The sequence below is a fragment of the Carcharhinus amblyrhynchos genome, chromosome 10 (genome assembly GCF_965287045.1).
Source record: "Carcharhinus amblyrhynchos chromosome 10, sCarAmb.v2.hapA, whole genome shotgun sequence".
Taxonomy (NCBI): Eukaryota; Metazoa; Chordata; class Chondrichthyes; order Carcharhiniformes; family Carcharhinidae; genus Carcharhinus; species Carcharhinus amblyrhynchos.
Genome location: NC_137333.1, coordinates 77,536,593 through 77,549,007, shown reverse-complemented (window position 1 = coordinate 77,549,007; position 12,415 = coordinate 77,536,593). Strand labels below are relative to the sequence as shown.

The following is a 12,415-nucleotide window of genomic DNA, read 5'->3' as shown; positions in this document are numbered from 1 at the left end:
TCTCCTGGGAAGGTATTGAGTGGAGGCCAGACACCTCTCAAGATGAACATAATTCACCTTGAGGCTCCCCTTAGTGATCAATTACATAGCAGCTTAAGTCAAGGAAAAATCAGAGGGTGAGTCATTCTGATGTGCTCTTGTAGATCCCACAGGAAAAAATTCCAAAGCAACTTGTAACAAAGGAGGCATTAGTATCAGAGGTAATTCATTGATAGGTGCTCGCACACCCCTCAGTGAGAAGTCATAGAACGATATCTCAAAGCTTTTGGAATGGTTCAGCTGTTCTTTTGCTTAGCTAGTGGACGGTGCAGATCTGAACTGAAATAAACTCCAAGCTGAAAAATGAAGTTAACTTTAAAAAAAGCATGGCAGAATTTTACTTGCATTTGCCAGAAGGCGACAGCTGGTTGGTAAGGCAGTGCTGGGCGGCATGGTGGCACAGTGGTTAGCCTCACAGCGCCAGGGACCCGGGTACAATTCCGGCCTCAGGTCACTGTCTATCTGGGATTTGCACATTCTTCCTGTGTCTGCGTGGGTTTCCTCCAGGTGCTCCAGTTTCCTCCCACTGTCCAAAAGATATGCATGTTAGGTCGATTGGCCATGATAAATTGATCCTAGTGTCAGGGGGATTAGCAGGGTAAAAATGTGAGGTTATGAGGATAGGGCCTCAGTGGGATTGTTGTCAGTACTGACTCAATGGGCCAAATGGCCTCCTTCTACACTATAGGGATTCTAGGATTCTATGAAGTAACAGGCACCAACAGCCATACCATAGCGGACATAGAAAAGAAAACTTTAAGGGACAGGTCCCGTGTACTTGCCCAACCAGCAACTCAGTTTTATATAAAGATCAGTGCGCCATTCTTAAAGGCTGCCCCAGTACACAACAATTTACAAAGAACAACCACCTCCCCCACCCCACTCTCTCAAACACTGTGCTGGGGAAGTGCCTGGGCAGTACCATGGGGCAATAAATCATAGAATCCCAAAAGGGCAGAAAAAGTCATTCAGCCCATCAAGTCTGGACCCACCTTCTGAAAGAGCACCCTACCTAGGCCAATCCCCTACCCCACACATTGATCATAGCCAATCCACCTGCACATGTTTGGGCTGTGGGATGAAACTGGAGCACCCGGAGGAAACCCACAAAGACACAGGGAGAACGAGCAAACTCAGCACAGACAGTGACCCGAGACTGGAACTTGACCTGGGTCCCTGGTGCTGTGAGGCAGCAGCACTTGCCAACGTGCTGCCCCAGTGCAGGGCAGAGCCTAGAGGAAGTGTACAGTTGTATCACAGATGCATCTTGTATTTTAGGAGAAATTGTGAAGCTGATAATATTATGTAAAAATATTATAATGATATTCGCGACATTGGGATTCCCGTTGCATCCCTGGCAGGGGATAGGGACAATTGCCTCACAATTTACATCACCATAAACATAGTTTCGGTCTCTTTGAGATTCTCTGCTCCCATTGCGAAGCCCAACCAAAAAATGAGACACTTGCTGTTAGAAAATAACATTCAAATCTATTGGACACCTCAATATTCTTACAATATCAAACCTCATAAATGAAAAGTTTTACAATTACTACAATAATGGGAAGCAATAAGAATTGTGACAATAGCCATGAATCCCTTCTGGGCTATTTCTAAATAACCATCAGAAAGCATTATTTCTGTGCTAATTTTATGGATTGTGATAATGAGGAGATCCTACACACCTCATTATTGGTTCAGTTCTAGTATCATACTTTTGGACAGTGTTTATTTCAGAGAAAATAACCATAGTATGGCACAAATTTAATTGGTATATATTGAGGCATAAATGGATAATAAGCCAGTTCACAACGGTCTAAATGATTGGTATTAGTCACAGTTGAAACACATTGTGCTCTGCCCAATCGAGATGGTTCACGTTCAACTGATTAACCTTAAGAAGACTATGTGCAACAAAGACAAGGTGCAATCTTGTTAACAACCAGACACCTTGTTTAGCATAAAGGGATGAAGGGATCAATTTTCAAAAGGCGATGCTAATGCAAGTCATATTTTACATATTTTACAGTGACCAGCTTGGGTCACTGTCTGTGCAGAGTCTGCACATTCTCCTCGTGTCTGCATGGGTTTCCCTGGGTGCTCCAGTATTCTCCCAAAGTCTAAAAGATGTGTTGGTTCGGTCATTTGGCCATGCTAAATTCTCCCTCAGTGTACCTGAACAGACACTGGGGTGTGGCGACTGGGGGATTTTCACAGTAACTTCATTGCAGTGTTAATGTAAGCCTGCTTACGACACTAATAAATAAACTTTAAAACATTATTCTGGGACATTTGATTTTTTTATTCTGTGTGGTTTGCTCAGCTATTTACAAACATTCTGCAGGAATAGAAATGAGGAAAGAGGTAGGAATGTGGTGTTTTCCAGTGCAAAACACCCCTTTGCTGTTTTATCACAGGCTCAACTTGAACTTTCTTGGCATTGGGATCACCTCCTATTGGGTGCAACATAGGCAAATGCAAGAGATGAGGAGAAAAACTTTGCTAAAATGATTGCCAGGGAGCTACAGAGATCAACAATACTGGGCTTTCACTTACAGGACCAGAGCTGAAACCCGGCCAGTTTGATGGGACGTAACTGTCTCATGACTCTGCGGATGTTGGATGTCGCAATCCAGTTTTTAACGGCCCTGAACCCACAGCAGAAAATTAACAATAAGTTGCCAGCCTCAGTCAAAAAAAAAGGCCAACTGTGGAAAACTGAAGGCCACAAAGAGACATTTTATAAATGCTATCTGTCAACATTTTGTTCACAGCACAGTTTCTGAAAAATTAGGCCAGGATGTTCTAAACATTCATTGTGAAAAACAAAAGCAGAGTGTAAATGGGAGGAGAAGTGGGGTGATGAGGGGTGGTGGTGGGGGAGAGGGGTGATGAGGGGTGGAGGTCGGGGGGGGCGGGGGATGTCTTGGTGCAAGATACATACATTGATATTGTTCTTGAAGTGAGCAGCAACCAGCTTGTGTTTTCTTTTTGGCTACGTTTGCAGGTTGGATCCCTGACGGTGGATAATTGCGCCAGCGATCAGCCAGCTCAGTTCTGCTTTGTAAGCACACCAGGCATAGGCACAGAGAGGTATCAGTGACTATCCAGCTGTTTCGCTGCCCAAAGCAATTTTCATTCTGTTCAACTAGCCTTAAGAAAATAATGTCAGATTCTGTGATTCGAAGATAATTCTGCAAACTGATACGTCTCTTTACTTGCCTTGTTCTTTAGAACTCTGGATTTGGATAAAAATAGGATGGTACTCGGAGGAATCAAGTCGATTGACCCCATACTCCTTCGGCCAAATCAAGCAAAAACACATGACTTCATTGGGTGTATTAAGGACCTTAAGCTGAATAATGTTCCCATTAAATTTGCTGAGGCACTGTCTTCAAATAACATCCTCACCAGGTACCATGTTTCAAATAATTCTGCTGTGTCATTTGAGTGATGGTACGGAAAAGCAAGCTCTTATGCAGCATTTTACCTTGTTAGGGATACGATAGTTACTCAGTCAATTATTTCCAGGAATCTTTTGCCAGTGTTTGACAGAATAATTCATTTTGCTTCTCAGGCATTGTGGTGAACATTTCCTGAAATCTGTATACATCAGGCAGACAGCCCTTATCTGTATACAGAAACTGAATGATGGTGTGGAGCTTGTTCTGATCCTTTGTCATGGAGGGCGATAAAGTCATCACAGAATCCCTGCAGTGCAAAAGGAGGCCACTCGGTCCATCATGTCTGCACCAACTACAATTCCACCCAGGCCTTATTCCTGTCACCCCATATATTTACCCTGTCAATCCCCCCGACACTAGGGTCAATTTATCACGGCCAATCAACCTAACCTGCACATCTTTGGACTGTGGGAGGAAACCGGAGCACCCGGAGGAAACCCACGCAGACACGAGGAGAACATGCAAACTCCACATGAGGCCAGAATTGAACCTGGCTCCTTGCTGCTGTGAGGCAGCAGTGCCACCCCGAAAAAAATCAACAACGGTTTCATGGTCATCATTTTGTACATTTCACCATCAGCCATGGTGGGATTTGAACCCAGATCCCCAGAGTATTACCCTGGATTACAAATCCAGTGACAATACCAATACGCCACTGCCCCTCACATAGGGCAGGAATTTCCACCATGCTTGCCCCAAAACTGAAAAGCCCTGCCCGAGCTCAACGGACATTTCTATGGTCCGATTCCCATGGCAGACAGAAGGGGAAACTCCCCCCAGAGAGTGAAACAGTGCAGAAAAGAGTCTTTGGCCCGTCAAGTCCACACTGACAATATCTACCACAAAAGGTGCGCTAATCCAAAAGTGCGCTGAGCCCCAAGTTGGTGGTAGGAGCTGGTTAGGGACCGATAAAGTTTTGTTTAAAGTAGACAAAGTTTGAAGTTCATGACACTTCCTCAATGAAAAAAGTCAAAAGATTCCATCGGTTTTGAAGAAACAAAAACAGAAGTTACTATGCAAGGTCAGAAAGATACAACAATTTACAGTATCAATCTGATATTCAGGGTAAGTATAAGGTGTAGGTGAATTAATAAGACAACTGTGGTTGAAGACGTTATATGATAAATAGCAGATGTGACCCCACCCAAACATTAGTAACACTGTGAGTCAACCAATCGCACTAAAACTTCATTCCTTTCATGAGGATTTCCAATCTTCACCTTTGAAGATCTCAGCTTGGAATTCTCTGCAAAGATCAATCCAGTTCACATGATTTCAATGACAGCCCACCTCGCTGTGTTTCGATCTTTCCATCCAAGGTTCTATTCTCCTGGATGCCTGAGTGTGCTCGAACATTACTAAGAACAGTTTCAGCTCTTTGGGCACACTGAGCAGAGCACTGCTGCAGGATTGCCTTTGCCCCAGTGGCCTACAGCACAGAGTCACCGACCTTTGGCTGCTTCCTCGTATCTTCAAGACTTCAAGTCCTTTTGAATGATCAAACTCAGACAGCATCGGCAATGATCCAGCTCACAGGAATTCAATCCAGTCTTCATAGAAATATAGATCATAAAAACCCTACAGTGCAGAAGGAGGCCATTCGGTCCATCGGGTCTGCGCTGGCAACAATCCCATCCAGGCCCTATCCCCACAACTCCACATACTTACCCTGCTAATCCCGCTAACCTACGCATCTCGAGACAGTAAGGGGCAAGTCAGCATGGCCAGTGCACCTAACCCTCACACCTTTGCATTGATTGCATTGAAAAAGAATATTCAACAGTAAAAATGGACCAGTGATTCGCTCACGTGACTGTGAACAAGTTCACCACCAGTCTCTTTTGAACGCTTCTATCTTAATACAGATCTTTCTTTTGCTGTCTGGAAGCTGGCATAATCATTATTTGTATGACATTCCTTTGACCTTCTTCTGTTGATGAGCAAGAAATAAAGAGGAAATAGGACTCAATCATGAGCCAGGAAACAACACTAAGTACTTGTGAGAAGGGATGGGCTATGAACAGATGCACATGGGGCAACAAGTCTGCCAAGTTTCACAGGGGAAGGGAAAGGAAACTGCAAACCGTTCTTTAGTAATACGATGCATACAGGCCAAAATACTGCAGATGGTGGAAATCTGCAATAACAACAGAAAATACTGGAAAAACTCAGCAAGTCTGGCAGCGTCTGTGGAGAGAGAAACAGAGTCAATACTTTGAGTCCAATAACCTTCTACAATGGTGGAAGAGTCATTTAGACTTGAAACATCAACTCTGCTTCTCTCCCCACAGATCCTGCCAGACCTGCTGAGTTTTTCCAGCATTATACATATAGACCCCTGGCTCATGAAATTATTCTCGTATTTCAGACAAACTCACACTTCAAATGGTTAAGCAGAGACCTGGCTCCAAAGGTTACATGTTGAAGTCCAAGTTGCCAGTCATTTAGTTTCAATCAATTCCTATCAATGAGTCTGCAATAAGAAGTGAGGAAACCCCAGGTGATGGAAAGATTTGGAATGTTCAGGCCCAACTTATCCTGTTCCTTTTGAGCACACCACATTAGCAATACATAATTGTCTCAAATTACTCAAATACCATATCCCAAAATATTGGGTTGAATTTTACCAGCACGTCCGTCTGAGGTTTATATGACCCCACCTGAAGCTAACAGAGAATGCCATTCTCAGAACCTCGCCCGTCCCCGGAATCAGGGTGGGCGTGCGGTAAAATTCCACCCATTATCTTCTCTCCTCTCTTTAATTGTCTAAAATGTCTTTTTTCTAATTTTTGCGCAATGGAGATCCTGGGCTGGGCTGTGCTCAACAGGATCAACACAGCCCTTCAGATATCATCACACGCTGTACGGACCACAAGTTGCTGGGATGTCACATTTTACAATGTCACCTTCACATCACTTGCCATTATTGGTTGATTAAAAAGTCCAGCAGAGATGAGGAGTCATGAGTTCTGATTATCTGCAGCTTGCTGGACAATTTTAGGCTCACCAAAGCTGACAATATGTGAACATCTTGACTGAATATGACTGTTTCCTCAAACACACTTTGTATACCTAACTTTTGGCCTCTCCTCCTTGTAGCTCCTTTTCTCTGTATTTTTTTAACACCATTTGTGAAGCTCTTTAGGATTTCCTCTACACGAGCTTCCCTTAGAAAATACTACAAAGGAGCAGAAGGATACACAGACCGATTAAACATCTGAAAGGCCACGGTAGCATAGTGGTTAGCACCAGGGACCCGGGTTCGATCCCTGGCTTGGGTCACTGTCTGTGTGGAGTTTGCACATTCTCCCCATGTATTTGTGGGTTTCCTCCAGGTGCTCTGGTTTTCTCCCACAGTCCAAAGATGTGCGAGTTGGGTGAATGGCCATGCTAAATTGCCCCTTCATGTAAGGGGGACAAGTTAGGGTAAATGTATCAGGTTATGGGGATAGGGCCTGGGTGGGATTGTTTTCGGTGCAGACTTGATGGGTTGAATGGCTTCTTTCTGCATTGTAGTAATTCTATGAGTCTATGGCTTGGTTTCTCCTCCCTGGCTGTAATTATTTTAATACCAACCAATTGGGTGCTTTGTTCTGTATGAAGAGAAGGTTTTAGGGATCCTGTAACTCATATGGTGAGTGTAGGGTCACCCATCCCCATCAAACTCAAGAACCTAGCTGGATGTCAATACAGAGCCCACAGCTGCAGCTCCAAGCTCCACTTACTAGAATGGTTGCAAATGTCTTTGAACGCTGCATCTTCCAAATCTGAGGAAGGAGTGCTAACATTCAGCCAAAGACATGCTCTTTTTTCTTTGTTAAAGGTGCTATATAAATGGAAGTTGTTCACTACTTTAGGGAAGGAAGTCTGTCATCCTTACTTGGTCTGGCTATGTGTGACTCCAAACCCATAGCAATGTGGTTGACTCTCAACTGCACCTCTGAAATGGCCTGGCAAGCCACTCAGTTCTAGGGATGGGCGTTAAATGCTGGCCAGCTGGTGACACCCACGTCCTACAAATGAATAAAATAAATAAATAGTGACAGCAACCCCACAGCACAGAAATTCATGAAGGCTTGAATGATCTTCATGCCAAAACAGCCCCAAACACTTTCTACTCTGCACGATGCCACATGGAAGAAGGCATGCCAGAGTGATTTTCACCTTTCAGAGCCACACTATCCACTCCTGCCAAGGAGCTACAGCCAGCTGAACAGGCAGTTTCACGCTTACATGGCAAGAACTATCAATGGTGTGGATCAGCAGAGTCTGCTGCCCAGTGCTTTGCGGAGAGCTGGCATTATAACGTTAGCACAACCTGTGACAGAATTGATCAACCGAGGCCTCAAGCCAACACGTTGGACTTTATTTCTTTCTGTCAATCCCCTGTCTGTTCAGCCTTGGTAAAAGGCTGTTAATAGTTTGAGATGCCCTTTGGACCAGCCTGACCAAATACTTCCAGTGGTTCTGCTGTCAGAAAATTTGAGCAGTTTACAATTCAGGTGGGATAGCAGCAATTCTTAATATTTTACACATCATTTGCACCAGTTGAGGAAACTTGGTCCCAGAGTGTATGAGACATTATCATTACATAGCTGGCACTCCACAGGGACAATGCTGAAAAATCATTTTAAAACCTCACCTCCTCGTATAAACCTACCAGCTGTCAATTCCCCCAAGCAGCTGCTCAACTCCACCACTTTGTTTCCTTTCTTACAATAATCTCTCTGGGTCTCCTCCCTTTTCTGATTTGTTTCTGTCAATAGCCTCTCTGTCTCTTAAAATTTGAATCTCTTCTCAATCTGCATATCTCGCCATCTGTACAAGCATCTAATTGTCTGTTTTTTCACTCAACCATAAATTACTGGAGTTGTTTTTTTTTAGATCCTCCCTCGTACTGTCTAAAGACAAAACACCCTTGTCTTTTTAACATCTACCGTGGTCTTGATTTGGATTGGAACTGAGATTAGGAAGAATTTCTTCAGCTAGAGGGTGGTGAACCTATGGAATTCATTGCCATAGAAGGCTGTGGTGTGTATTTAAGACAGGGATAGAGAGGTTCTTGATTGGTAAGGGATCAATGGTTATGGGAAAAGGTGGGAGAATGGGGTTGAGAAGCATATCAGCCATCATCGAATGGCGCAGCAGCTCCGATGGGCCAAATGGTCTAATTCTGTTCCTCTATAAAATCATAGAATCCTCCAGTGCAGAAGGAGGTCATTCAGCCCATTGCATCTGTACCAACCACAATTCCACCCAGGGCCTACCCCCATAACCTCATGCATTTATCCTAGCTAGTCCCCCTGACTTTAAGGGGCAAATTAGCATGGCCAATCCACATAACCCACACATCTTTAGACTGTAGAAGGAAACTGGAGCACCCGGAGAAAACCCACACAGGCACGGGAGAATGTGCAGACTCCACATAGACAGTGACCCAAGCCAGGAATCAAGCCCAGGCCCCTGGCACTGTGAGGCAGCAGTGCTAACCACTGCGCCACTGTGCCACCCTCTGTGCTACTGTGCCACCCTATTTTATGGTCATATGGTCTTGCGGTCTTATGGGTCTCTGATCCAGAGCAGTTCAAGTCTGTGTGTGAAATTGAGGGCCAGAGTTTAACAATTGATGATGAAGGTCTCTCCTTCCCTGTTCAAAGTGTCATCTCACTCTATCCACACATCTTAGAACTGTGCAACATGAGGTACAAATTTCTCATGGCATGATTGTACTGCTGGAAGTGTGGTGGGGCCCAGATCAGAACGAAGGAAAATACGCCTGGCATATAGTGTATTGTTGGCTCCTTCATGGGACCAAGTTCCAAAAGGTGGGCGTTCAAGGATGGGAACAGACTTTAAAGATCAATTTTTCCCCTTCTTGAAAGTCAGATATAAATATTAAAACAATCAAAAATGTAACAAACAAATATATGTGAAGTCTATTAAAATTTCAAAATTTCAAAATATTAAATCTATTTGTGTATAAACATTTCCAATATCAAATTTTAATACTTAACTTTCACCTCAGTGTTCAAAGCTCCTGGCAGCTCTCTGTTTTGTGAGACAGGTTTGTATCTTGGTGGTCAACTCCTTATTAAACGCAGGAACAACACTGTGGTGTGGCAGTCTCCGCCATACTTACAGCAGATGAAGGCAATAGGTTCATGATTCACCTCTGTCTCTGCCTTGTCTGAGCTCCCTTCTCAGCTAAATGAGCTTCCTGTTTTTCCTTGTTTCTTTCAATGTCCCTTTAAATGGTCAGTCTCCAAAGGTCAAAGCCACCGGTGACTCTCTCCCAGTTATTTGTGTTGATGTTCTCCGTCTTCATATCTCACTTGCAATAATGGAGGTATCAATGTCCAGGAGGTCATGACCCAGTGGCCAGTTCATTCTACAAAAGGTCTTCGGGTTTAGAGCTTTCACCACCCGATAAGTATGGCCAAGCCATTGTAAATGCGGTTGGCTTAGTAGAGTGCAGGCTGATGGAATTAGCGGTCTCTAGGGCCACTGAGCTGGTGAGTTGTCCTGTCAAGAGATGCAAAGGATATATCTGAAACAGTGAAGGTGGAAACCATTCAGCCTGTTCTTCTGCATAGTATGTGTTGTCCAGGTCTCACCACTATAGAAGAGAGTATAAAGGGTGCAGGCTTGCTGGATTCATAGTTCAATGTTCCCAGTCAGGTTGCAGTTATTCCATACTCTTTTCCCATTTTGGACATCACAGCTATAGCTTTTGCAATACATGTGTTGATTTCAGCATCAGGTGACAGATTGCTGGTGATTGTGGAGTCTAAATATGTGAAGCAATCAACAGCCTTCAGTGTCATATTGACAATGCTAATGGTGGTGTGGCAACGTCCTGGACCATGCCACTTGTGTCCTTGATGCCAAGGGTTAAACCAAACTCTTTACAGCTGTGAGAGAGTATGTCCATTTACTGCTGAAGGTCTCCCTCAGAATGAAAAATGTTAGTACGGCATCATCAGCATGGAACAACTCTCTGATGAGGACCTGACACACTTTTGCCTTGGATCTTAAGCAAACAAGGCTGAACAGATTCACATCAGCTCTTGTGTGAGCAGGCACCCTCTGTGGATTAACTGAAGGCACTTAACAGCAGCAAAAAGAGAAATGTCCAAACACTGTCAGCATCAGAGTGCGACCTCACAGCTACCCTCCTGGTGCTGAAAAAGATTAATTCTACAATTAGAATCTGGATTTGTCATTTTTAATCCCTAATGCATCAAATTTTAATATCTAACTTTCAACTGGGTGCTCAGCGTGCCAAGCCTATTACCAAAGAACATCCTTCTCCTTTATTAATAAGCCCAAACAAATATCACACAGCAAAGCAGAACTGCTGCAGCTTATACAATGAAATTCTCTCTGTTACCCCCAATATGATCTATTATCCTTTTGCCAGCCCTCAGGCTAAAAGAAAGGATTTGTTGCTAATTGAAGAAGTATTACTTGCTCGCCAACAGCTCACTAGTTATGGATTGATGAAAGGCTGTGCATTCCTGTCCCATTCACTATGCTGCAACCTGCAAAATACTGCTTTGTTACAAAGGAGCTGGCTCATGTTCCCTCAGACAGGTTTCATGAATGATGAGTCATGGGTTTGCAGTTGTGTAAATGATGCAACAAACAACTCCTTTAAATGCTGCATTCTGTACTTTGTTCATGGTTTTTGTACGTTCTTTCAGTATTTCGCGTTACATGTTGTTTTGTACACCAGACATACGGACCCAGTCATTATAAATTAATTGGCATAGTGCCAGTATATATTCTGGCTGGATTAGACCATGCTTGAATTGTTTTACCTCTGAGATCATTTTCCATGACTTTTAAGGATGTAGTAGGAAAATATTATCATTACTACATCACTGAAAATGGAACTGAGCATAAATTTACACATAAAACCTCACCGATTACAAATGTGTGAAACGGTAGTTTTGTAAAGTTTTGTTATGGCCTGAATTTTACTCTTGGAGTGCATGCAAAGTCGCCGGTACCAGGTGTGGGTGGCACCGTGGCACAGTGGTTAGCACTGTGGTGCCTCACAGCACCAGGGACCCAGGTTCACTTTCAACTCAACCAATCAGAGTCTGATTTTGCTCTGCATTGCCTGCTGATAGGTCCATTTGTATTTGCCGAATAATCAGGCTCTGATTGGATGCCCAGTGCACCAGTTGGTGTCTCCTTTCCACACCCCTACTCCCATTGGTCAGGGCTTGGTGCGCTCCATTGTAAATCCAGCTCTGGAAAACAGCAACGGCTTGTCACAGTGACATTAGTTGTGTCCATTATTTTGAAACTTGTGTTCAGTTCGGCAACTTTGCGTGATCCTTGTTTGTTCATTTACAATAACAAACGCTGAGATGGGCTGAGCTGGCTCCATGGTTGCATCAGGTGCCAGATGCAGCACAGGTTTGTAACTGCTTGGCATTGTGTGGTGCTGGAGTTTGGCGTTGATTTATTTATTTTTATTCATTAATGGGACATGGGCGTCGCTGGCTGGCCAGCATTTATTACCCATCCCTAGTTGCCTTTGGAGGACAGTTGAGAATCAATCACACTGCTGTGGCTCTGTAGTCACATGTAGGCCAGACCAGGTAAGGACGGTAGATTTCCTTCCTTAAAGGACATTAGTGAACCAGATGGGTTTTTCCGACAATAGACAATGGTTTCATGGTCATCAGTAGATTCTTAATTCCTGATTTTTTTTATTGGTTTCAAATTCCACCATCTGCTGCAGTGGGATTCAAACATGGGTCCCCAGAACATTAGCTGAGTTTCTGGATTAATGGTCTGGCGATAATACCACTCGGCTATCACTTTCCCATAGTATATAACAATTGTTTGCAAAGGAGACACTGCCAGTTGCCTAAGGAAGTATCAATGCATTGGATGGC

The 12,415-nt window shown here is 43.8% G+C and overlaps 1 protein-coding gene across 2 annotated transcripts in view; it reads left to right on the top strand.

The window, feature by feature from the left end:
* LOC145349090 (protocadherin Fat 4) overlaps positions 1-12,415 on the top strand; it is a 174,709-nt gene that overhangs the window by 118,475 nt on the left and 43,819 nt on the right. For both annotated transcript variants that reach the window (XM_080197421.1, XM_080197420.1), the window contains exons 11-12: positions 3,047-3,132; positions 3,274-3,453. In XM_080197421.1, the coding sequence (XP_080053547.1) occupies positions 3,047-3,132; positions 3,274-3,453 (266 nt within the window). The remainder of the gene's footprint in view (positions 1-3,046; positions 3,133-3,273; positions 3,454-12,415) is intronic.